This window comes from Megalopta genalis, chromosome 3 (assembly GCF_051020955.1).
Source record: "Megalopta genalis isolate 19385.01 chromosome 3, iyMegGena1_principal, whole genome shotgun sequence".
In the NCBI taxonomy this organism is placed as follows: Eukaryota; Metazoa; Arthropoda; class Insecta; order Hymenoptera; family Halictidae; genus Megalopta; species Megalopta genalis.
Window position 1 is genome coordinate 2,450,925 of NC_135015.1, and position 26,856 is coordinate 2,477,780.

General features: G+C 35.6%; 4 protein-coding genes across 14 annotated transcripts in view; all 4 read left to right on the plus strand.

The window, feature by feature from the left end:
* The window catches only part of LOC117226765 (uncharacterized), a 39,973-nt gene that overhangs the window by 1,590 nt on the left and 11,527 nt on the right, over window positions 1–26,856 (plus strand). Inside the window, exons 2-16 of the mRNA XM_076519459.1 lie at window positions 30–366; window positions 468–680; window positions 1,509–1,622; window positions 1,828–1,983; window positions 2,107–2,150; window positions 7,654–7,917; window positions 8,378–8,717; window positions 8,931–9,146; window positions 9,892–10,005; window positions 10,115–10,270; window positions 10,372–10,410; window positions 17,959–18,227; window positions 18,652–18,991; window positions 19,239–19,454; window positions 20,490–20,603. Of these exons, the coding sequence (XP_076375574.1) occupies window positions 30–366; window positions 468–680; window positions 1,509–1,622; window positions 1,828–1,983; window positions 2,107–2,150; window positions 7,654–7,917; window positions 8,378–8,717; window positions 8,931–9,146; window positions 9,892–10,005; window positions 10,115–10,270; window positions 10,372–10,410; window positions 17,959–18,227; window positions 18,652–18,991; window positions 19,239–19,454; window positions 20,490–20,603 (2,932 nt within the window). The remainder of the gene's footprint in view (window positions 1–29; window positions 367–467; window positions 681–1,508; window positions 1,623–1,827; window positions 1,984–2,106; window positions 2,151–7,653; window positions 7,918–8,377; window positions 8,718–8,930; window positions 9,147–9,891; window positions 10,006–10,114; window positions 10,271–10,371; window positions 10,411–17,958; window positions 18,228–18,651; window positions 18,992–19,238; window positions 19,455–20,489; window positions 20,604–26,856) is intronic.
* Window positions 2,626–7,066, plus strand: LOC117226921 (odorant receptor 43a-like). 6 transcript variants are annotated; one of them, XM_076519511.1, is made up of 7 exons: window positions 2,626–3,343; window positions 4,205–4,636; window positions 5,270–5,485; window positions 5,588–5,701; window positions 6,076–6,231; window positions 6,750–6,859; window positions 6,956–7,066. In XM_076519511.1, exons 2-6 carry the CDS (start codon window positions 4,331–4,333, stop codon window positions 6,798–6,800), a joined length of 843 nt encoding a protein of 280 aa, XP_076375626.1. In that variant the 5' UTR covers window positions 2,626–3,343; window positions 4,205–4,330; the 3' UTR covers window positions 6,801–6,859; window positions 6,956–7,066. The 6 variants fall into 6 exon arrangements, with proteins under 6 accessions (XP_076375626.1, XP_076375622.1, XP_076375621.1 ...); XM_076519507.1 differs by having other exon boundaries at window positions 2,627–3,343; window positions 4,306–4,636; window positions 6,974–7,066; XM_076519506.1 differs by having other exon boundaries at window positions 2,628–3,343; window positions 4,306–4,636.
* LOC117226914 (odorant receptor 4-like) lies at window positions 10,622–17,427 on the plus strand. 3 transcript variants are annotated; one of them, XR_013032860.1, is made up of 7 exons: window positions 10,622–11,567; window positions 12,090–12,426; window positions 15,980–16,195; window positions 16,375–16,488; window positions 16,774–16,929; window positions 17,064–17,223; window positions 17,324–17,427. XR_013032860.1 is itself a non-coding variant. In XM_076519526.1 (6 exons), exons 1-6 carry the CDS (start codon window positions 11,311–11,313, stop codon window positions 17,112–17,114), a joined length of 1,131 nt encoding a protein of 376 aa, XP_076375641.1. In that variant the 5' UTR covers window positions 10,622–11,310; the 3' UTR covers window positions 17,115–17,427. The 3 variants fall into 3 exon arrangements, 2 of the variants coding, with proteins under 2 accessions (XP_076375641.1, XP_076375642.1); XM_076519526.1 differs by having other exon boundaries at window positions 17,064–17,427; XM_076519527.1 differs by having other exon boundaries at window positions 11,432–11,567; window positions 11,993–12,426; window positions 17,064–17,427.
* Window positions 21,223–26,463, plus strand: LOC143258936 (odorant receptor 4-like). Of its 4 annotated transcripts, none has more exons than XM_076519521.1 (7): window positions 21,223–22,172; window positions 22,619–22,955; window positions 25,129–25,344; window positions 25,487–25,600; window positions 25,817–25,972; window positions 26,107–26,266; window positions 26,360–26,463. In XM_076519521.1, the coding sequence occupies exons 1-6, from the start codon at window positions 21,913–21,915 to the stop codon at window positions 26,155–26,157; spliced, it is 1,134 nt and encodes a 377-aa protein (XP_076375636.1). In that variant the 5' UTR covers window positions 21,223–21,912; the 3' UTR covers window positions 26,158–26,266; window positions 26,360–26,463. The 4 variants fall into 4 exon arrangements, with proteins under 4 accessions (XP_076375636.1, XP_076375639.1, XP_076375638.1 ...); XM_076519524.1 differs by having other exon boundaries at window positions 21,223–22,055; XM_076519523.1 differs by having other exon boundaries at window positions 21,223–22,029; window positions 22,575–22,955.

Here is a 26,856-nt window from a genome sequence, read left to right on the forward strand (position 1 = left end):
TATTGTGCTTTAATAACGATATCTCGTAGTGTGCTATGTGAAATTTTGTCGACCATGGAGGAAGATTGCGCGAAATACGCTGTTGTCGATGCAAATAACTTCATATCGAAAACAGCCGAACTTTCGTACCGTTTAACGAGCACACTCGGTTTACTCTTTCTGGCTGCTGTATGTTGCTACTCGGCTACTTCTCTACTAATCTCACAATCCAACGATTCAATGGCTCGACAGCTCGTCTTGAATATGGATCTGCCATTCAACACCAACGAATCTCCGGCTTATGAAATCGTGGTCGCTGCCCAAGTTATCCATCTGACAGCAGCTGCGTACACTTTCGGATTATTCAGTGCTCTGCTGTTGATGATGGTAAGCTTGCAAGAAGATGGTGAGATCCTTGGAGGATTTATCGCATGGACAAAAGAGTTGCACATTGGTAAAACATTATCTTTTGCTGCCATATCTTTTAGATACTCCATGTAGGATGTGTCATTGACATATTGTGCGATGTATTGACGCACGTATCTACCAACGGGTCAGGATCATTACGATTCGTTGCTATCGAGCATCAACAAGTTATCCTGTTCACGGAGAAAATTGAACAACTGTTTACGTACATATCCTTCTGCCAACTTCTGTCGAACACTCTAGTTACGTGCTGTTTGGGATTTCTTGCTATAACTGTAAGTGACCATGATTTCGTAATTTAAGTGTTCATCGCACTGAAAAAATGTTGATATGCTTTAACACTAGATTTACGGAGCACAAAAGACAACTATTTTATATTAGTTTATAAAAGTAAGAATAATACATTTATTCTGATTTTTAACAAGTGTTATTGTAACATTTGTCGTAAGTAACATATAAGTTGAATAAATAACACATAAATGTATCTTTACGATATGAATAATCGTAAATTAACAAATCAGTCACCTGTCATTTTGACGGGTTCCGTAAATCTAATGCTAAAATAATGCTAAAGCAGACGGATGTTTTCCGATATTGTATTTGGCCTGCTTAATTTTTTCAATATCAACGCTTTGAAATCAAAAAGAAGTCGCAACTGTTAGGCGCCAGACAAAAATTTTGTGGTTTTACATTAAATATAGAATTTTAATTGTGGAAAGACTCAGCTTTTGAAGAAGTTTGTGTAAATGGAAATAGTTAAAACTAACACGGCAAATTCTATCAAAATGAAGACTTCATTTGTTTGCTGAATTGTAGTCTCTTGTTACCACATTGCTTGGTCAGTAGTTTTAGCGTTAAACCACAGAAATTTTTTCCAGTACCTAATAGGATCTAATAGTTAAACTTTGACGGCCCTGCGAGGAAACTCATTTTATAGGATTGTCCTAAAACAGTTCCTGTGGAACTGACAATGAGCTCTCAGTTAATCTTTCAGTATGTATACACGTATACATGTACACCACCCCTTGAAGTATCTGGAACGGCTGGTACATATGTACTATACATGCAATACCTGTCTAAATGAAAACCATTTTGTGTTTCAGGCATTGGGAACAGAAAACGGACTTCCACTACTGCTCAAATTTTTCTCTGCTTATACCGCAATTTGTTTAGAGATCTTCATTTATTGCTTCGCTGGAGAGTACCTCAACATTAAAGTAATTAAGTCTCATGAATTACGCGTTACAAATGATTTTTCGAATAAATCTTCTATATTATAATGTATCTGATCGCATACAATCATGATACAAAATAATATGGAAATTCGAAAAAAACATATATATTGTTTTAAGCATAGATAAAACCTCTTTTCGAAATTGTATCAATTCGTATCATTGTGTTAAATTATCTATTATTTGTTAGAGTCAGATGATTGTCGATGCAGCATATCAAGTTTCCTGGTACGAATTGCAACCTAATATCAGTCGACAATTAGTACTTTTAATACTAAGATCTCAGAAAGGATTGCCGTTGACTTTCGGGAAGTTTTCAACCCTTAGCTTGGATAGCTTTACCGGAGTAAGGTTTTCATATATTAATTATAACAATATTAGTCTGAATAAATGCAGATAAAGTCTGTAATATTTATGCAGTAATCATCAATTGCTTTTAATAATATCATTCTGATCTCTGTGTTCGTAGATTATGAAAGCATCAGCGTCATACATGTCAGTCCTGCTTGCGATGTCTTAAAAGTTGCTACACTTTTCATCCGTAGTGTACTATAATTGAGAAATTAGAAGGAAATGACCGAATTTATATCGAATATTTAGAACACTGTTCAATCCATGTGGTGTGCTCTTTTAAAATATAATTTATACATCTTTTTAATCGAACATATGCTAAATAAAAATCGCACAACATCTAAGTAAAACCAACCTGGTGATTTTTACATGTCATACACGTCACGCTTAGTGTCCCCTTAGCGTTAATTTGGTGCCCCGTGTTCGCTGCTCACACAATTATTTTTAATTTTTAGTCACGTATTAACGTACCAAAGTTAACTACAAGGGTATAAAATAATTTTTAAAAATTCAACTCACATTATGCTCCTTCTAAGCGACGCCATCTGCTTTCTCATCGCACTCATCTCTTTTTTTGCATAAAACCATTCTCATGCACGGCATCCTGCAACAGAAAATAAACCATCGTTTCAGTTTCCCTTTAACTTTCGTGAAATTGCAGGTTCATAGACCTTGGAAGTACAGATTTTTATTTTCCGAAGTTTTTCTCTTCGCAAGCGAGACTTCAATTCGATGCGACAATTCTGACTACATTAATTTAATATGATGCTGCTGTCTGTCCACTGTCGGTTTCTGCATCTTTTATGGCAATCGCCTGTCAGCGCAACGAAGCTGAAAAAAACTTTAACATATCCTCCCTCGTCCGGAACAAACCCATAATCATCGCGGTATTATTTCGATTTTCAATATTTATGACGATTGTGCGTGTGCGCTTCGGGCTGCCATTCTCTCAACAATGTTACCAGTTTATCGTTCGTCGTTCAGGAAGCATTGCCGAGCGTGCCGCTGACAATCGCGAAGGCTCTATCATAATGGACTTTGATGTATCAAAGAGAAGTGAAATCTAAAAGAACAGAGTCAGACATACAAATTTTCCGCGAGATGCTCCGGAGCACGGTTAGCCAATCGATTAAGTATGGACTTCATATCGTTGCTTTTTGGCCCGGTACACCGTTTCCGGTTATTCGTAGACTCTGTTTGATGCTGTCTACGATTCTTTGGCTAATTTTCCAGTGGATGTATGTTGTTTCACACTTTTACACCGCTGGCCTCTCGAAACTATTCGATTGTTTGAGTCTTACTGTCACCTACAACTTGCTGATCATCAAGTTAGCTGTCACATGGATATATCGTGGGTGAGTTGCTTCGTAGCAGAAGCCATTTATTATTGATCCGTATTGATGTTTATCGTTGACATTAGTGTACAAAGCAGCAGATTTTTCTATCTCATGATGACAAAGACATTCATTAAGACTTAACACTTCGTCTGCATCGAAAGTCTATTATCATTAGACTGCAGATCGTCATGTAAATTTTCATTTTCATACGGTATTTCAAGAAATATTCCTTTCGTTAATTAAAATTATTCATCGTAAAAATGAAATAAGAATGCTTTTTAGACCTTGATAATTTATATTTTCTTGCATTTTAAAAATAAAAATCCAGCGGTCTAATTATGATGGTGCTGTAACTGTGTTTTTCTTATTAACTGTGTTATTTATGAACAAAGTAATAATTTTCTCTAAAATAACATTGCTGGAAGAAATAATTGTTGATGTTCTATTGGCAAATTGGCGAAAGCTACTCTTCATCTTTCACTTTTAAGAGACTATTAACTTGCTGTAGCCAAGTAAAGTATTATCTTGCTACTTTCGCATTCGTGTATGTTCGCAATCTCTACTGTCACATGTTGTGTTTGACTTATACACAGAGTTCAGAGTTCAATCGTTGGCTGTCAAAGCCAAAATTGCGCCAGTAGCAACATATAAGTTTTCACCCATATAGCGTTCAACTTATCCTGTGCAATTATTCCTTCATCGAACTGAAAAATCGATCTATTACAATTTCGAGATTCACCCCGTGCATTATCATCCATAGAAGAAACGAACAACTCGCATCATTGTCATTGTCTCTGGGAAGAAATGCAGAATTCGTTGCAGAACAGGGCAATGCATTCCGGTATTGCTAATGTTTACTTATATGATTAATTTCTTCAGATATTTCGTACATATCCAAGCGTAGTCATTTATGGATGAAACCAGTGAGCCAATTGGTTTCATCTTGGAAGACTGGTGGCTTTAATAACGATATCTCACAGTGTTCTATATGACATTTTAACAACTATGGAGGAAGATCGTGTAAAGTATTCCGGTTTCGATACGCAAAACGTCATACCGAAAGCGGTGAAGAATTCGGAACGATTGTCGAGCACAATTCTTACATTCTACGTAGCTACAACGTTTATGTATACGATTTTTACACTATCTGCACCACGATTCAGCGAAACTCGATCTTTTATCTTGAATATGGACCTGCCTTTCGATGCCACCGAATCGCCAAAATACGAGCTCGTGATAATTGCACAAATTATTCATTTGATGCTGACTGGATACGCGTATGGTGTTTTTACTGCTCTCCTTTTGATGTTGGTAAGTACAGTTAGTTCTCCCCAATTGTCCCCCAGTTTGTAAACAAAAATGGACAACTTAAGAAGGGGGGATATGATTATTAGTGCCTTGTGGCTCATTTTCATAATTGTTGGCAATCAGCGACTATAAAAACGAGCTGCGAGGCTCGAATAATTGCATCTCCTCTCCCAAAATTGTCCATTTCTGTTTACAAATTCAGAGACAATTGGAGAGAATTTACCCTATAGATCATTCGTATTTTAATTATAAGAACTTAATTATGTGATTGTGCTACTAGGACTGCGGATTATTCATTATTGCGTACACGATTTATTCTTTCTTTAGGTTTGAAAACAATAATGAAAAATTATGCGTTCCTTAATTTTGTGTAAAATTATAATGACTTATATACGAAATGAATTAATACGATTTTTTGGACATTAATACAATTGCAAAGAAACAAATACAAATTTTATTTTAGCAATGATCAATCTCATTTTAGATATTAAAAATAATTTATTTTAGACATTACTTAGGGATTAAAGCAATTTTTCATTTTAAACATTAGTTATACATTAAAACTGCTTACTTATTAGTAGTTACGTATTATGATAATCACATCAACATTTTCTAACGATGGTACGATTCTTTTAGATAATTCACACAGGATGTCACGTCGATGTGCTGTGCAATATAATAACGGATATAGCATCTTTTAAAGACGAGGAACAATTCCGATTCGTTACTGCGAGGCATCAAGAAATCATTGACTTTTCAGAGCAAATTGAAAAAATTTTTACCTATATATCCTTCGCCCAGCTTCTGACAAACACTGCAGTTTCATGTTGTTTAGGATACATTACTGTAACAGTAAGTAATGTTGATTTCGTTTGGATTAGCCACACGAGATAATTTGACGTGTACATGAGACATTGTGAACCTATTTTATCTAAGAATAATTTGTTCTCACAGTCATTGCATGACGAAAATGCATTACCGGAATTGTTTAAGGCCGGTTTTGGCTATATTGCAATCTGCATAGAAATATTTACGTATTGTTTTGCTGGGGAATATCTGAACAATAAGGTACATAACTTTAAATTGAGATAAACAAAATTGTATGTAGTAAAATATTGGATGTTACTTATATGTCAGTCTGGTCTAGAAAATTTTTTACTACAACCCAGATAGCATAAAAACGTGTTATGAACGTTTTAAAGACATACCAAATTTCCTACAATGGACATAAAATGTCCATTGACAACCATGGACGTCTTTAAGATATATGCTGTCTGGGAATGTATTTCCTTCTGATATAGCTGCATCTTGTATCTGATTATTGCAAACTGATTTTCATAAGTTTAAATTGAAGTCAGATATTTTTTATTTCGTGAAAAAATTCATTCTGCAAGAAGCAAATTTCATCGTAGTTTGTTATTAAAGTCTCTTTCGTTCTCTAGAATGACATGATTGTTGATGCAATATACCAAATGACTTGGTATAACTTGCAGCCTTCTACGAGTCGACAAGTTGTACTTTTACTTGTAAGATCTCAGAAAGGCTTGCGACTGACTTTTGGAAAATTTTCAACCCTTAGTTTCGAAACCTTCACCTGGGTGAGGTTTTTCAATTTCGCTTGCAGTGGATATAAAAAAAGTATTCGGGCATCTTTTAAAACTATATAACTTTTTCAAAACCGGACTAAATGATATGAATTTTTTGGAGATGTGAGGTGTTGACATCGTTCAAGGCCTACAGCTTGACTCTGCTTTAACCGATTTCGACACTGATATCGATCCTACGTAATGCATTTGTTAAATTTTCGTTACAGGCTCGGATAAAAAAGTTGAAAAAATGATAGTTTCTTACCTCCTTGTTCTTCCAAAGTAACAACAGAATTTTCAAAAAAGTATTTTAGTCATTGTACAGTAAACCAGTCTCACTAGCATATCCAAAAAATTCAAATTGTCTAGTCCAGTTTTGAAAAAGTTGTGCCGTTTTAAAATGTGTTCGAATACTTTTTTTCACGTCAGTATTGATCGTTGATTGCGAATAATTTGTAAGCATACAAAATTCGCGGTATTTGTAAACTAACCTTCAACTTAACAAGTGATGTTGTGTTATATGATCGTAGATTATGAAAGCGTCAGCGTCTTATATGTCAGTATTTCTTGCAATGTCTTGAAAGACAAAAGTAAAATAGAGAAATTACAAGTTAATAAACACCGCAGGCCACATAAGAAGGTGAACACCACTAACGTATAATAAGATATCAGCAAGAAATATAATGAATCAAAATTATAACATATTTGTGTGAACTGACACAATAATTGTTTTTAGGATATCTGTTCGTTACAGGCGCTTACTTCACATATTATGGTGCTGTACCTTTAGCCAGATGTTAATGTATAAAAATGAAGAATTCAAATATACGAATATTTGAAAATTCAACTCACACATGTGCTTTGTACCAATGTAAGCTGAATTCTCGCCAACACATCTTTCTATGGAATAAAAACATCTGCTATGTCACCGCTCGGAGAGGGAAATAAAATCAATATCCAAACTTCTCTTGACCTATAATAACGTTAAAATTTTATGGGACTTCCGAGAAAAAACATTATTACATCTAGAAGTTTTTCTTTCTTCAAGTCCGAAACTTCAATTCGACACAGCTTACAATTAAATCAATTTAACATGATCTTGCTCGCAGTCTGTCTGCTGTTACATTTTTTATGCAAAACTGTCGGCCAGTGCAAGCAAGCAGATAGATACTGCAACCCCAACAAATCGTTCCACGTCTCGTCCTCTTCCCGGGAAACCCGCAATCATCGCGGCATTATTTTGAATATTTATGAAGACTGTGCGTGTGTCTTCAGACAGCATTTTTACATGTTTTCAACAAAGTTCCCAGTCTATCGTTCGAAGTACAGGAAGCATTACGGAGTGTGCCACCGACAAAGGCGCACGTTCGGTCAAAATGGATATTGCGGAGTCGAAGGAAAGTGGCAACTACATATAAAACCGTGAATATTTTCGTGCGGGATGACATTTCGGAGTACAGTTAATCAGTCAATTAAGTATGGACTTCATATCGTTGGTGCTTTGCCTAGTAACTCGTTTCTGAATTTACAAAAGACCTTCTATATCATGTTTACGGCTGTATGCCTCTTTTATCAGACTATGTACGTGATTACACATTTCCTTTCTGAAGGACTCCCACAATTGTTCGACTGTTTCACTTTAATTTTTACGTATAATTTGTTGTTTGTTAAATTAACAGTTGCGTCGATGAACAGTGGGTAAGTTATTTCGTTGTTCGTATTATTTTCTGCAGATGACAGAAAAGGGTGAAGACATTTGACACTTAGCATAATGAAAAAGACTTTGCATACGTGCGTGCATTTACACGTTGCATGCCGAATTACCGCGCAGATTTTTCGTAGGATCGATTTAAAACAATATATACGTATGATTGTATAAAAAAGTGAAGCCGTTTAAAAGACGATCATTCGATGACATTTAAATTGTTAACTGTTCAAATTGCGAGATTCGCCCTGCTTAATATCGTAATTAGAGGAAATAAAGAAGTCGCACCATTTTCATTGTCTTGGAAAGAAATATCGAATTCGATGTAGAATAGGGCGATGTATACTGGGATTGCTAGTGCTTGCTTATTTAGGTAGTCCCTTAAGATACTTCGTATCCAAAAGCAGTAATTTCTGATTAACGACTGGTGGCTTTAATCACGATATCTCGCAGTGTGATATACGACATTCTAACGTCAATGGAGGAAGATTGTGTAAAATATTCTGCAGCCGATTCAGAGAATCTTATACCGAAAACTGCGGACTTTTCACAAAGTTTAACGAAAGCAGTTATTATTATATACGTGGGAGCCACAACTTTTTATACAGTCGCAACTCTAGCGACGACCCCACAGGTGAACGAGACGCTACCTCGACGTCTTCTTTTGAACATGGATTTGCCTTTCAACACCATCGACTCACCGAATTACGAACTTGTGCTGACTGTACAAATTATGAGCATAATGATGACATCATATGCCTACAGTGTTTTCAGCGCTCTCCTTTTGATCACAGTAAGTGTAAATAATTATTTTAGTTACCTAAGAGAACGCTGATGATTTTCAATCATGTTCGAATCCATAATATCATTACTATTGAATTTTTCAGAAAATACGTATTTTTGTGGACTCACTGCCGAAATTAGAAATTAGAAACTATATTCGTAATTCCAGGAAGATTTTTGTTACATTCTTAAAAATATAGTTTTGTGATTTGACATATTTTAGGTACTTCACATGGGATGTCAGATAGATATATTGTGCAATGCAATGACGGGTATCGTATCTTCTAAAGACAAGAAACAATTTCGGGTCGTGACCGAAAGACATAAAGAACTCATCGTGTTTTCGGAGCAAATTGAACGGATGTTTACGTACATATCTTTCGCCCAACTTATATCGAACACTATATGTTTGTGCTGTCTAGGATATCTTATTATAATAGTAAGTAATACTGTTATATTTTATACAGGTATATATTAAATAATATACAGGATGCCCCTGCGGGATATGCAGAAGCCATGGATGATATGCTCTAGATGATTTCTCCTGAAATAATATAAAAAAAATACGGAATAATTTTTTTTCGTTTGGGGCTTAGTTTTCGCGGGAATCAAGTTTGGAAACTTGCTTTGTATATACGCATTGTCTGGCGTTAATATTTCTTTGTGGATGGTATGGTAGAGGAGATTTTAAGGCCACATTTTTTAATTTTTTTAAATGTTTTTGTGATATTATAATAATGGGTCTCCAGGCGAATCCAACGATCTGCTATTGGACACCATTCCATGTAATAAATCATAAAGTAGAACGATGCTAATTTTCATTATCATCTATCATATTTTTCACGTGAGTTGTGGCAAATTTCCTGACATCCCTGCGAACGATACGCATTACCACTGAATTTATGATTTGTTATATGGAATGGCGTCAAATAGCAAATCGTTGAATTCGTCTCGATACCTACTATTATAATATCACAAAAAACATATGGTTTTATTTTAAAAAATTAACAGGACCTTAAAATTTCCTCTACGATTCCACCCACCAATAAATATTAACGCTAGACAATGTGTCCCATCATTCTAAAAAGCATTTATTTATATTTTTTTAATGAGTAATCACTTGGTTGGGTACACCCTGCATGCGTGTACAAGATACTTTATCTAAAAATACTTTTTTATTTCAGTCACTAGAGGAAGGAAGCAATGTTGCCCAACTGATCAAGTTTATCGTTTGCTATGTTGTCATTTGTATAGAAATCTTCACATGTTGTTTCGCTGGAGAATACCTACGCGTTAAGGTATGTTTTAAGTTTATACTAATTAAGCTAAATACCTAAAAAAAAACTTGAATGCAGAAATCAATAGAAAACTTTCACAATCTTAAAATATTGTTACACCTTTTTTTAGAACGAAATGATTGTTGACGCGGCATATCAAATGACTTGGTACAACATGCAGCCTTCTATGAGTCGTCAAGTAATACTTATACTTTTACGATCTCAGAAAGGACTCCAGTTAACTGTCGGAAAATTTTCAAATCTTAGCTTAGAGACCTTCACCTGGGTATGGTATCTACATTATATATTATGGAAATAAAATTCTGCATATTTATAAAATAACCTTCAATTAGTTTTGCTAATGATTTTCGACTTCTACGTTCGTAGATTATGAAATCGTCGGCGTCTTACATGTCTGTATTCCTTGCGATGTCTTAAAAGCAACATCTCCCAAATTAACCATCTGTAACGGATAGTAATTGAGAAAATACAAGAAAATTCGCAGTTCTGAGTGACACCAACAGAATACCGCTGAACACATAAATAGGTAAGAACTGCTAAATAAATTGTGGAAAAGTATTTCGAAACGAATGTAGAACTTGTTCATACAAACACATGTAATTTCTTTTATATAGGTTACTTGTTCATTATAGTCACGTACTTCACATGTTCTGGTGCTTTACCTTCTGTCGAATGTTAATGTATCGAAACGAAATGTTCAAATATAATGATGTTCGAAAGATCCACCTATACTATATTCTGTAGCGCAGCGAACTGTTTTCTTGTCAACAGAATAAAATCATTTGCTGTTTTGGTTCTCTGACATGGGTCAATATTTCAACTTCCCTTGAACTATGATCTCGCTGGAATTTCTTGAAACGTTGAGGAAGCAATTTTTTTATTTTTTAAAGTTTTTTCCTCGGATTCGAAAGTTCGATTCGAAGCGTAATGCCAAATCAATTTAATATGATCTTGCCTGTCGTACATCGTCTTTCTGCTGCTGCATTTTTTATGGGGCTCGTGTGGCCAAAGTGTAGCCAAGCAATGACGCAACCTCAAGCAATCCTCCCCCGTCTTTTCCTGTTCTCGGCAAACCCGTAATCATCGCGGAATAATTTGAAATATTTACGAAGATCATGCGTGTAAGCTTCGTGCTGCTGTTTTCACATTGTTTTCGGCACAGTTTGCAGTCTGTCGTTCGACGATCAGGAAGCATTACCGAGTGTGTCACTGACAAACGCGAACGTTTGGTCATAATGGACTTTGCGGAGTCGAAGAAAAGTGGCAACTAAAAAATAAAACACGTGAATATAAATTTCGTTCAAGATGACGGTTCGGAGTACAGTTAATCAAACCATTAAGTATGGACTTTATATCACTGGGGTTTTGCCTAGTACACCGTTTCTGAGTGTACAGAAGTTCTTTTGGATCATATCAATGGCAATGGCCCTGTTTTACCAGTCCTTGTACGTGATTACACACTTCCACTCGGAAGGACTAGTAAAATTGTTTGACTGTTTTGTTTTAATTTCTGTTTATAATTTGTTCTTCATTAAGTTAATTGTTGCGTCGCTGAATAGTGGGTAAGTCACTTCGTTGCCGGTATTATTTTCTATAGACGATAGATTTGGGTACAAATGTTTTTCTTGTTCAAATAATGAATGAGTCTTTATGTAAGTGTATTTGCTACAGTTTTTGAATTTTTGAAGTAACGTTTTAAGAAAATATATAGCCTACTGACAAGAAAGAGCATACACATTTTTTAGTCAACTGGTTATGAAAGTTAATCATTAAATGACATTCAAATTTTGCTTGCGCACTTCTTTTGCACCAGATTCGAGATATCACTGGTTTGAATTCCAAAACTCTTCTTATTGACATTCATTCTTAGAGACAAGGAAGACGCACAATTTTTGTTGGCTCGGAATGAAATATTTAACTTGATATAAAGAACGGGGCAATGCATTCTGGCATTGCTAATTTTTGTTTATATGATTGATTTCTTCAGATAATATGTATCTAAACGCAGTCATTTATGATTGAAACTAATGGACGACTTAGTTTCATCCTGGACGACTGGCGGCATTAATCACGATATCTCGTAGTTTGATACACGACATTCTAACGTCAATGGAGGAAGATTGTGTAAAATATTCTGGAGCCGATTCGGAAAATGTTATTCCGAAAACGGCAGACTTTTTGCAGGGTGTTATAAAAACAATTGTTATCCTGTACATAATAGACGGGAGTTTTTATGCAGTCACAACTATAGCGTTCGCACAGACAAACGATACGCTACCTCGTCGTTTTTTCTTAGAAATGGATTTGCCGTTCAACACCATCGATTCGCCGAATTATGAAATTGTGGTGATTCTACAACTGATAAGCGTATGGATGGTTGCATATGGCTACGGTATTTTTAGCGGTCTTCTTTTAATGCTGGTAAGTGTAAATGATTACACTGTTCGACACGATTTTTGGGTTCCTATAGCCACTATGAAATTCTTGTAGAGCTTCACTCCCTGAACAAGAATCCGAAAACCGAATTGCTCCATCACCCTCAGTTTTTTAAATAAACGAACTTTTGTAAAAACCCAAAATTTTCGACAAAAATGAGGTATTGCATGAAAAGTACAAACGTCAGAAAGTTCTAATTAGTGTTAAAAGATAGAGGAGAGTTTTCCGAATATAGTGGCATGCAATTTATTAATTGTTTTTGGTCCTAAATAGCAATGAATTGATGTCAAAGTTTAAAAAAGTGTCGACGTGCGCAGTTTCTCCGCAATATTTTTGTATTTTTACGAAAAGTTCTTTGTTCAGCACGAAAACTCTACCTAGGATTGGATTCTGTAGACATTTCTGAAGAAGAAACAGCCCGATAGAAGTGTCAGAATGATGTATATTTTGAGTAGGTCGATAAAATGTTCGTTGGCAACATGTACACGATGTTTTGCCGCCATGTGCTTCGCTGCTCGCTTCTCTCTGTCCGACAGGGTCGAAGCTACGCGTTATCAACACCGATGGAGGGATCCAATGGGGCATCCACTTTTCGTAAATAATATTTGAATTTTTTTTAGTACTTCAATGTTCTGTTTTTTTACACATTTCTGTGGATAATAACCACCAAACTGTGATATATTTCACACAAAAAATCACACCTGAGTATTTGGAGTTGGTAACGAAAGTATATTCTAACACTAGTATAATTTTGACTTCTACGCCATATATATTTAAATATATATTTAACGGTATGTTTCAAGAAGTTTAATGTTTTGAAAATGATTATTTATTCATGATCGTATTATCGTTATAATTTAAATGATAACTGTATACATGATATACTTGTAATTCGAACAAATTCAGAATAAAATGAATATTTTTTGTTCATTATTTTTCTTTTATTATTTCTCCATTTTTAATTTATGATTCACATTTTGGTGATTATCATCCATAAAAATATGTAAAAGAAGACAGCACACTGAAATACTAGAAAAAATGGCACGCCCAATATGCTAAGTGAGTGCCCCATTCGATCCCTCCATCGGTGTTGATTACCTATACCTTCGGCCCTACCGGACAGAGAGAAGTGAGCAGCGAAGCATATGGCGGCAAAACATCGTGTACATGTTGCTAACGAACATTTTCTCGACCTACTCAAAATGTACATCGTTCTGACACTTCTATCGGGCCGTTTCTTCTTCAGAAATGTCTACAGAATCCGATCCTGGGCAGAGTTTTCGTGCTGAACAAAGAACTTTTCGTAAAAATACAAAAATATTGCGGAGAAACTGCGCACGTCGACACTTTTTTAAACTTTGACATTAATTTATTGATATTTAGGACCAAAAACAATTAATACATTGCATGCCACTATATTCGGGAAACTCTCCTCTATCTTTTAACACTAATTAGAACTTTCTAACGTTTGTATTTTTCATGCAATACCTCATTTTTGTCGAAAATTTTGGGTTTTTACAAAAGTTCGTTTATTTAAAAAACTGAGGGTGATGAAGCAATTCGGTTTTCGGATTCTTGTTCAGGGAGTGAAGCTCTACAAGAATTTCATAGTGGCTATAGAGACATTTGCTTGTTCTTACCCCGATTTGCAGAAAATTGCAAAAAATAGGAACAAGACAGATTTTTATTTTTCACTTATTTATAATGCTATCTGCATTTATATTACTATCTATTTAGTAAGGAGGTTTATATAATCTTTAATACCACGTTATTACATTGTATTTTATTACATTTTGTCATCACGGGGGCTATATATGCGAACTATCAACTAGTTCATAAAGTAAAGTAAAAATGTAAATAGTCACAAGAAAGCAACGGACAAGATGAAATGTTCATATCTGTTGTTTAGATTTTGTCTCGAAAAATTCGAGAATATTTGAACGCTATGGACAACTGACGGTGCACACACAGACTGTCGAAGTAGCGTGTTCAAATTTACTGACGCACGTACATCGCATTGCTGCTTTTTTAGATGTAAATAATACAACTAACACATTTTGAATTTAATTGTTATCATATGAATAATTTTCTTTGAACAAAACTTGAAATATTTATAAACTAATAGTACGCATATTAAGAAAAGCACTATCGCGCTGTACGGCAATTTTTCGACCGTGTTTTTTCAATGCCTCCTGGAATTCACAAACGGTTAATGAGAAGATAATACTAGTAATATATGTGATATCGGACAAATGTATTCGGACACCCTTTGATTTAAAATATATGTTTTGTAGATTCCGGTAAGTTATATGTATGCTGAAAATTTCATAGAAATTGATTGCGAACATCGCACTTTTGTACCAATTTTTGACACTTTCGACCAATAACTGTCTGAAATCTCCAGTTTGCTTAAATCATTAAACGCTTAAACGTCTAAATAAGTAGTCGAACAGAAACTGTCTCGATTTTCTTTTCGTCACTTCTTTCAAGGAAGAGGAAAGAATTAGAAACATTAAAGTGCTTTTGTAATTACTTGTGACGTCGCCCCTTTTCCGCGGATTGTAAAACACGGACAGAAGCGATTCCAGGATTTTAAGGTTCTTGATCCGGGCCACGCACAGCCGTACGAATGTGGTCCATCTAGCACAAAACGTTATGTTCGAGAAGTCGGCGCAGAACACGACAAGATTTGTTTGCGCGCCAGGCATCGGAAGAATGCCACACGAAACAAAACGATTTTCCAACTGAAACCCCTACTTTCGCAAAATAGAACGAATGCAATAGGGTTTTAAGGTTCGAACAAGGGAATAACGAAGGGCAGCCATCACGGCAGAGCGGATCTCGCAATAGTACAAAATAGTTGGTCACGACGCTGCATCCAAGAGCCCGTGCTCTTATACAATTATCGCGATGGTTCATCGTTCGCAGCACAAGATTGACAAAACGAGAATTTTTCGCGATCATACGGTGATCCGGTACGTATCCCACCCTACCCATTACTATGGTTTAGTCTAATGGGTTTGCCCCGCGCACGTAATACAAACGCGAAGGATCATCCCGTAAATGGTGCCTGGCTTCAGACCGTTCTAATATCGCCTTGGCGACTGAAACAAAGAATAATACCGCCACACTACGCATGTAAAACCGCTCCTGGTATAGAGTGAGACGATAGAAAGACTGCGGAACCCCGAAAACAAGAGGGCTTTTGGCGTCCCGATCGTCTCCGAGTTACCTGGCCCGTCTCTACGTTTAACTCGTGGACGGGATAGCCAATATTACGTAAAATATTGGAGCCCGTTCGATGGGCTGATTCGGTACTTGATACGCTCCTGGAAACTCGGCCATACTCAGCGCACGCAATTCGAAATAAGAAAATTATCAATAATCTATCAAAATTTCCTCGTGGTGTGCTCTCCAGGCCTATGAGTAATTCAGTAATTTGGGTACACTCTTTGTGTAGAGATGGAATGATAATTTAAAGAACCTCAAAATTTCCTGATATTTTAATTAATATCTGTCTGTGTTCTAATTACTTTAGATACTCCACATGGGTTGTCACATCGATGTATTGTGTAATGCAATGACAAAAATTGTATCTTCAAATGACGTGAAACAGTTACGATTCGTTGCTGTGAGACACCAAGAACTCATCCAGTTTTCGCAACAAATTGAAGAACTCTTTACGTTCATGTGTTTTGTCCAAATGTTTTCGAACGTTCTGGGTTTATGCTGTGGTGGCTATCTTGTTATATCTGTGAGTAATGTTGTCTTCACGATTTGTATGTTGATGCGTAGTAATTGATATAAAGTACAAATACAAGGAGAACTGTGCTGAGGCTAACTGAACTTTTTAATAGGGAAAATTAAGATAATTTTAATACCTTGTACATAAGCGTACAAGATACTTTATTAAAAGGCATGTTATCATTTCAGACACTGCAAAATGGATATGGGTTTTTCCAACAGATAAAGTTTATTGTTAGCTATATTACAATGTGTACGGAAATATTCATATATTGTTTTGCCGGTGAATACCTCAACGTTAAGGTAAATGTTTCAAATTAGTACAAACTATAATACCTGAGTAATAATAAAGTAAAAACTGTGTGCAGAAATAAATAAAAAATTTTTTCGTTTTTTCAATACTTCTGGGGATAGTTAACATATTTTAAACAGCTTATACAAAAACTCTAATCAGAAATTTGGTATTCATTATACGCTTTCATCGGTGTATCTGAAATGAATAAAAATCTATGAGAGATTATAATTTATTGTATTGTTTTAATCAGTGTGAACTTCAGATGAACAAAACTATGTTATTTCATTTTCTAGAACGAGATGATCACCGATGCAGCATATCAAATATCTTGGTACGAATTGCAGCCAACTCTGAGACGACAAGTGATACTTTTACTTTTAAGATCTCAGAAAGGATTCCAATTGACTGTGGGAAAGTTCGTAGAATTGAATTTGATTACTTTCGCCTGGGTGAGATTTCCACATTTTAATTGTGTCAAAATTAGTCGATAATTGCGAATAATCTTCTTATGCTGATAACAACCAAGATATAAAAGTGACCTTCGATTAGATTCGATAAGGATTCCTAGCTTCTGTGTCCGTAGATTGTGAAATCGTCGGCATCTTACATGACAGTATTCCTTGCGGTGTCTTGAATCCAATGACTTGCAATTTTTCCATCTGTAGCGTATAATAATTGAGAAAATACAAAGGAATTAGCAATTTTAAATGATACTTTTAGTATACCATTGAACACATGAATAGGTAAGCAACACTACGAACACAAAAATAAATTAACGAATTGAATGTTATTCACGTTTGCATACATAGATATAGTTCACTTTACGTCTCCTGTTAATTACAGATACGTTCTTTAAATGACACATGGTGCTTTACCTCTAGTCAAATGATAATGTATCAAAACAAAATGTTGAAATATAATAATGTTTGAAAGTTCCATTTACCTTATACATTGTAGCGAACCGAACTGCTTTCTTGCCAACACTAATCTCTTTAGAATAAGACCACTTGCTACCTCGGTTCTTCTCAGAGGGAAATGAAACCAATATCTCAACTTCTCTTGAACCATAATAATGCTGCAATTTCAGGAGACATCGAGGAAAAAACATTTTTATATCTCATAGCTTTTCCTTCGTATACGAAACCGCGATGCGACGAGACTTCTGATCAAATCAATTTAACATGATCTTCCCCGGTCTGTCTGTTGCATTTTTTATGCTAATCGCTAGACATTGCTCCCCGTCTTTTTTTATTCTCGACAATCTTGTGAACATCGCGAAATTATTTGTAATATTTATGAATATCATGCGTGTTTGCTTCGTGCAGCTGTTTTCACATTGTTTCCGACATAGTTCGCTGTCTGTCGCTCGGCGTATAGGTAGCATTGCCGAGTGTGTCACTGACAAATACGAACGATCGGCTATAATGGACTTTGCGGAATCAAAGAAACGTGGCAACTAAGAAATAATAAAGTGACAGTTTTCGTGCGGGATGACGTTTCAGAGTACAGTTAACCAATCGATTAAGTATGGACTTTATATCGTCGGTGCTGTGCCTAGTACGTCGTTCCTGAATTTACAAAAGTCCTTCTATATCATGTTTACGGCTGTGATTCTGTTTTACCAGTCCATGTATGTGGTTACACACTTCCTTTCTGAAGGGCTCCCACAATTGTTCGAATGTTTCACTTTAATTTTTATGTATAATTTGTTGTTTGTTAAATTAACAGTTGCGTCGATGAACAGTGGGTAAGTTATTTCGTTGTTCGTATTATTTTCTGCAGATGACAGAAAAAGGTGAAGACATTTGACACTTATCATAATGAAAAAGACTTTGCATGCGTGCGTGCATTTGTACGTTGCATGCCAAATTACCGCGCAAATTTTTCGTAGGATCGATTTAAAACAATATATACTGTCATTGTATATAATGTCATTCGATGACATTTAAATTGTTAGCTGTTCAAATTGCGAGATTTGCACTGCTTAATATCGTCATTAGAGGAAATAAAGAAGTCGCACCATTTTCATTGTCTTGGAGAGAAATAGAATAGGGCGATGTATACGGAGATTCCTAGTGCCTGCTTATTTAGGTAGTCCCTTAAGATATTTCATATCCAAAAGCAGTAATTTCTGATTGACGACTGGTGGCTTTAATCACGATATCTCGCAGTGTGATATACGACATTCTAACGTCAATGGAGGAAGATTGTGTAAAATATTCTGCAGCCGATTCAGAGAATCTTATACCGAAAACTGCGGACCTTTCACAAAGTGTAACGAAGGGAGTTATTATCATATATGTGGGAGCCACAGTTTTTTATGCAGTCACAACTCTCGCAACGACCCCACAGGTGAACGATGCGCTACCTCGACGTCTTCTCTTGAACATGGATTTGCCTTTCAACACTATTGATTCGCCGAATTACGAACTTGTGCTGACTGTACAAATTATGAGCATAATGATGTCAGGATATGCGTACAGTGTTTTCAGCGCTCTTCTTTTGATCACCGTAAGTGCAAATAAGTATTTTAGATACGTAAAAGAACTGTGATGATTTTCTTCCATGCTCGAACCCATTTATCGTTTTCACCTCTTCAATCATTACTACTGAATTTTTCTAAAAATACATGTTTTTGTGCACTCATAGCTGAAATTTGAACTTAAAAAATTTCGTTACATGTACTATTATACGTAATTCCAGGAAGATTTTTGTTACATTCTTAAAAATATATTTTTTGTGATTTGATATATTTTAGGTACTTCACATGGGATGTCAAATAGATATATTATGCAATGCAATGACGAGCATCGTGTCTTCTAAAGACGGGAAACAATTTCGAATCGTAACCGAAAGACATAATGAACTCATCGCGTTTTCGGAGCAAATTGAACAGATGTTTACGTACATATCTTTCGCCCAACTTATATCGAACACTATATGTTTGTGCTGTCTAGGATATCTTATTATAATAGTAAGTAATATTGTTATATTATACAGCTATATATTAAATAGTATACAGGATGTCCCTGAGGGATGTGCAGAAGCCATGGAAGATATTATTTCTCCTGAAATAATATAAAAAGAATATGGAATAATTTTTGATTTGTTTGGGGCTTAGTTTTCGAGGAAATCGAGTTTGGAAAATTGCTTTGTATATACGCTCTTACGGTCAATTGTAAGATACGGTCCGATGAGTGACGTATATCATTTATCGTCTTTACAAAACAAAGTTTTTACGATATATATATTTTACGAAACTCGAATACAGATGGTTTATAAATATGATAGGCGATATACAGGATGCTCTGTTTAAGTGTAAACGATGGAATATCTCAGTAAGGGTTCAAGTTATGAAAGAAATGTTCTTATAGAAGCTATTTGGTATGATGGGGCACATTGCCTAGTATTAATATTTTTTTTATAGGTGGAGTGGCAGAAGAGACTTTAAGGTCATGTTAGTTTTTTCAAACAGGACCATTTTTTTGTGATATTAGACTCCACCGATCTACAATTTGACGCCATTCCATGTAACAAACAATAAAGTAGAAAAATGCTAATTTTCAATATCAGCTATCAAGTTTTTCACATGTGTTGTGGCAGATTCCGTGGCATCCCTGCGGACGATAAGCACTGCCACTGAATTTATGATTTGTTACATGGAATGCTGTCAAATAGCAGATCGTTGAATTCGTCTCGAGACCCATTATTGTAATATCACATCCACAAAGAAATATTAACGCCGGACAATGTGCCCATCATACCAAAAAGCTTTTGTTAGAACATTCTTTTCATAACTTGAACACTTCCTCAGATATTGCGACATTCACGCTTAATCGGTACACCCAGTACGTCGACCGACGAATTTTTAAAACCGATATTTTCAAAAATTAAGAAGCGACCGAAAAAAAGTTACTCTACATTTATTTATATTTTTTTTATGAATGTATATGGAACACAATGTATATGTGTACAAAATACTTCATCTAAAAACACTTTTTTATTTCAGACACTAAAGGAAGGAAGTGATGTTGCCCAACTGATTAAGTTTATCGTTTCCTATGTTGCAATTTGTATAGAAATCTTCATATATTGCTTCGCTGGAGAATATCTCCGAGTTAAGGTGTATATTAAATTTATACTGATTAAACTAAATACTTAAATAAAAACTCGAATGTAGAAATCAATAGAGAAAACTTTTACGATCATACAAAATTTGTTCTACCTTTTTTTAGAACGAAATGATTGTTGACGCGGCATACCAAATGACTTGGTACAACATGCAGCCTTCTATGAGTCGTCAAGTAATACTTCTACTTTTAAGATCTCAGAAGGGACTCCAACTGACTGTCGGAAAATTTGTAATCCTTAGTTTAGGGACCTTTACCTGGGTATGGCATTTAGATTATGTTATGGAAATAAAAAAAATTCTGCATATTTATAATATAACCTTCAATAAGTTTTGCTAATGATTTTCGACTTCTACGTTCGTAGATTATGAAATCGTCAGCGTCTTACATGTCAGTATTCCTTGCGATGTCTTGAAAGCAACATTTCTCAAGTAACGGAAAGTAATTGAGAATATACAAGGAAATTCGCAATTCTGAATGACAGCAACAGAATAGTGCTGCACACATACATGAATAGGTAAGCATTGCTAAAATACAAAAATAAATCGTGGGAAAGTATTTCGAAACGAATGTAGAACTTGTTTATACAAACACATGTAATTCTTTTTAGGTCACTTGTTTATTACAGTCACGTATTTCACACATTCTGGTGCTTTACCTTACGTCGAACAAACGAAACAAACTGTTAAAATATAGTAATGTTAAAATGTTCCACTTACACTACATTCTGTAGCGCAGCGAACTGCATTCTGGCCAACACGAATCTCTGTAGAATAAAATCATTTGCTACTTAGGCTCTCTGATATGAGTCAATATCTCAACTTTCCTTGAACTATGATCACGCTGCAATTTCTTGAAACATCGAGGAAAACATTTTTTTATATTTTAAGGTTTTTTCTTTGGATTCGAAAGTTCGATTCGAAGCGTAATGCGAAATCAATTTAATATGATCTTGCCCGTCGTACATCGCCTCTCTGCTGCTGCATTTTTTATGGGACTCGTGTGGTCAGAGGTAGCCAAGCAATGAGGCAACCTCAAGCAATCCTCCCCCGTCTTTTCCTATTCTCGGTAAACCCGTAATCATTGCGAAAGAATTTTGAATATTTACGAAGATCATGCGTGTAAGCTTCGTGCTGCTGTTTTCACATTGTTTCCGGCACAGTTTGTAGTCTGTCGTTCGACGTTGTGGTAGCATTACCGAGAGTGTTACTGACAATCGCGAACGTTTGGTCATAATGGACTTTGCGAAATCGAAGAAAAGTGACAACTAACAGATAAAACACGTGAACGTAAATTTCGTGCATGATGACGGTTCGGAGTACAGTTAATCAAACCATTAAGTATGGTCTTCATATCACTGGTGTTTTGCCTAGTACACCGTTTCTGAGTGTGCAGAAGTCCTTTTGGATCATATTAATGGTTATAACCTTGTTTTATCAGTCCATGTACGTGATTACACACTTCCACTCGGAAGGGCTCTTAAAATTGTTTGACTGTTTTGTATTAATTTCTGTTTATAATTTGTTCTTCATTAAGTTAATTGTTGCGTCGCTGAATAGTGGGTAAGTCACTTCGCTGCCGGTATTATTTCTTATAGATGATAGATTTGGGTACAGATATTTTCCTTCTTCAAATAATAAATGAGACTTCGTGTAAGTGTATTTGCTACAGTTTTTGAGTTTTTGAAGGAGCGTTTTAAGAAAATATATAGCCTATTGACAAGGGAGGGCACACGCATGTTTTAGCCAACTGGTTGCAAAAGTCGATCATTAGATGACATTTAAATTTTGCTGGTTTCAGTTCCAAAACTCTTCTTATTGACATTCATTCTTAGAGACAAGGAAGATGCACAATTTTTGTTGGCTCGGAATGAAATATTTAACTTGATATAAAGAACGGGGCAATGTATTCTGGCATTGTTAATTTTTGTTTATATGATTAATTTCTTCAATTGAACTATTCAGTTTCATCCTGGACGACTGGTGGCATTAATCACGATATCTCACAGTTTGATACACGATATTCTATCGTCAATGGAGGAAGATTGTGTAAAATATTCTGTAGTCGATTCAGAAAATGTTATTCCGAAAACGGCAGACTTTTTGCAGAGTGTTATAAAAACAATTGTTGTAATGTACATAGTAGACGGTAGTTTTTATGCAGTCACAACTCTAGTGTCCGCACAGATAAACGATACGCTACCTCGTCGTCTTTTTTTGGAAATGGATTTGCCGTTCAACACCATCGATTCGCCGAATTACGAAATTGTAGTGATTCTACAAATGATAAGCCTATGGATGGTTGCATATGGGTACGGTATTTTTAGTGGTCTTCTTTTGATGTTGGTAAGTGTAAATGATTGTCTGAGCACAATTTCTGTATACAGAGTATGTTCCCAACTTGAGTGCGAAAACTTCGATAACGTGTACGGATTATTAAACTAACAGAAACGTCCCTTAGAGACATTTGCTTGTTCTTACCCCGATTTGCAGAAAATTGCAAAAAATAGGAACAAGACAGATTTTTATTTTTCACTTATTTATAATGCTATCTGCATTTATATTACTATCTATTTAGTAAGGAGGTTTATATAGTCTTTAATACCGCGTTATTACATTGTATTACAACGTATTGCATTACATTTTGTCATCACGGGGGCTATATATGTGAACTATCAACTAGTTCATAAAGTAAAGTAAAAATGTAAATAGTCACAAGAAAGCAACGGACAATATGAAATATTCACATCTGCTGTTTAGATTTTGTGTCGAAAAATTCGAGAATATTTGAACGCTATGGACAACTGACGGTGCACACACAGACTGTCGAAGTAACACGTTTAAATTTATTGACGCACGTACATCGCATAGCTGCTTTTTTAGATATAAATAATACAACTAATACATTTTAAATTTTACTGTTATCGTCTGAATAATTTTAATTGAACAAAACTTTTGAAATATTTATAAACTAATAGTACGCATATTAGACAAGCGCTATCACGCTGTTCGGCGTTTTTTCAATGACCCCTGGGACTCACAAATGGTTATTGAAAGGATAATACTAGTAATATATACAATATCGGACAAATATATTCCTTTGAAACCCGGTATCTTTCTCCAACTTGGAGTAAACAAGTAGAATTTTTTTTTAATGATAAAGGGATTAGCCTACTAAACAATGACTACAATGCTGTTTTTTTAATTTTGTTCTCCGACTGGCAAAAAAACATAAAAACTCTCGTTTTTTAACTTTTTTGTCTGAGCTTGTAATGTTGATTTGAAAAATGTGTTTCGCAGATCTCGGTAATTTATATGCATGCTGAAAATTTCATCGAAATCGATTGACCTTAATACGAACTGTAAACAATTAATGATCGCGAAAATAGCAGTTTTGTCCCAATTTTTGACATTTTCGAAAATCTGCAGTTTTCTAAAATCATTCAACGCTTGAAGTTTGACTTTGCGTTAACCGATTTCGATTTGTCCGGGACTGTATAAATATCTAGTCAAATAAAATCTGTCTAGATTTTCTTTTCGCGACTTTCTTCAAAGAAGAAGAAAAAATTGCGAACATTAAAGGATTGCGTCGTCTCTTTTCCTTGGGACGTAAAATACGGACAGAAGCGATTTCGGGATTTTTCAAAATTCGGCGCAAAACACAAGATTTGTTCGCGCGCCAGGTATCGGAAGAATGGCACACGAAACAAAGATTTTCCAACCGAAACCATACTTTCGCTAGATAGGACGGACGTAACAGGGTTCCAAGGTTCGAAGACTGCAATAACGAAGGGCAGTCTTCACGGCAGAGCGGACCTCGCAAAATGGTACAAAATAGTCGGTGTCGAGGCCACATTCGAGAGCCCGTGCACTTATACAATTATCGCGACGGTTCTTCGTTCGCAGCGCAAGTTGTCAAAGTGAGAATTTTTCGTGATCGTGCGGTGATCCGGTACGTATCGCACCCTACCCAATTACTATGGTTTAGTCTAATGGGTTCGCCCCGCGCGCGTAATACAAACGCGAAGGATCATCCCGTAAATGGTGCCTGGCTTCAGACCGTTCTAATATCGCCTTGGCGACTGAAACAAAGAATAATACCGCCACACTACGCATGTAAAACCGCTCCTGGTATAGAGTGAGACGATAGAAAGACTGCGGAACCCCGAAAACAAGAGGGCTTTTGGCGTCCCGATCGTTTCCGAGTTACCTGGCCCGTCTCTTCGTTTAACTCGTGGACGGGTTAACCAATATTACGTAAAATAGACGTTCTTCCGTTACGTGCAGCCACTGGAGCCCATTCGATGGGCTGATTCGATACTTGACACTCCACGCACGGAATTCAAAATAAGAAGATTATCAATAATCTGTTAAAATTTCCTCGTGGTGTGCTCTCCAGGCCTATGAGTAATTCAGTAATTTGGGTACACTCTTTGTGTAGAGATGGAATGATAATTTAAAGAACCTCAAAATTTCCTGATATTTTAATTAATATCTGTCTGTGTTCTAATTACTTTAGATACTCCACATGGGTTGTCACATCGACGTATTGTGTAATGCAATGACAAAAATTGTATCTTCAAATGATGCGAAACAGTTACGATTCGTTGCTGTGAGACACCAAGAACTCATCGAGTTTTCGAAACAAATTGAAGAACTCTTTACGTTCATGTGTTTTGTCCAAATGTTTTCGAACATTATGGGTTTATGCTGTGGTGGCTATCTTGTTGTATTTGTGAGTAATGTTATCTTCACGATTTGTATGTTGATGTGTGATTATTAATGGCGCCCTTTGATTAAAAATACAAATACAAGAGGAAATTAAGATAATTTTAGTATCGTGCACATTAGCGTACAAGATCGTATTTCTATTTCAGACACTGCAAAATGGGTATGGGTTTGTCCAACAGATAAAGTTTATTGTTAGCTATATCTCAATGTGTATGGAAATATTCATATATTGTTTTGCCGGAGAATACCTGAACGTTAAGGTAAATGTTCCAGATTAATAGAGAAAGTATGATAAATAAAAAACTTTATCGTTTCTCCAATACTTCTGGAGATAGTTAATATATTTTAAACAGCTTAAGCAAAAACTGTGATCAGAAATTTGGTATTCATAATACGTTTCCATCAATGTATCTCAAATGATTAAAAATCTATGATTTTAATTTATTGTATTGTGTGTATGTTATTTTACTTTTCAGAACGAGATGATCATCGATGCAGCATATCAAATATCTTGGTATGAATTGCAGCCAAGTCTGAGACGACAAGTAATACTTTTACTTTTAAGATCTCAGAAAGGATTCCAATTGACTGTGGGAAAATTGTCAGAATTGAATTTGATTACTTTCACCTGGGTGAGATTTCCACATTTTAATTGGGTCAAAATTGGTTTATAATTGCGTGTAATTTTCTTATGCTGATAAAAATCGAGATATAAAAGTGACTTTCGATTAGATTCGATAAGAATACCTGGCTTCTGTGTTCATAGATTGTGAAATCGTCCACATCTTACATGACAGTATTCCTTGCGATGTCTTGAATCCAATGACTTGCAAATTTGCCATCTATAGCGTATAATAATTGAGAAAATACAAAGGAATTAGCAATTCTAAATGATACTTGTAGTATATCATTGAACACATGAATAGGTAAGCACCACTACAAACACAAAAATAAATAAGCGAATTCACGTTTGATTTGATGAATTCACGTTATTCACGTTTGACTCCTGTTAATTACAGATACGTTCTTTAAATGACACATGGTGCTTTACCTCTAGTCAAATGATAATGTATCAAAACAAAATGTTGAAATATAATAATGTTTGAAAGTTCCATTTACCTTATACATTGTAGCGAACCGAACTGCTTTCTTGCCAACACTAATCTCTTTAGAATAAGACCACTTGCTACCTCGGTTCTTCTCAGAGGGAAATGAAACCAATATCTCAACTTCTCTTGAACCATAATAATGCTGCAATTTCAGGAGACATCGAGGAAAAAACATTTTTATATCTCATAGCTTTTCCTTCGTATACGAAACCGCGATGCGACGAGACTTCTGATCAAATCAATTTAACATGATCTTCCCCGTCTGTCTGTTGCTGCATTTTTTATGGTAATCGCTAGACATTGCAGCCATGTAGAGAATGTAACGGTAACAAATCCTCCCTCGTCTTTTCTTATTCCCGGCAAACTTGTAAACATCGCGGAATTATTTGTAATATATATGAAGATCA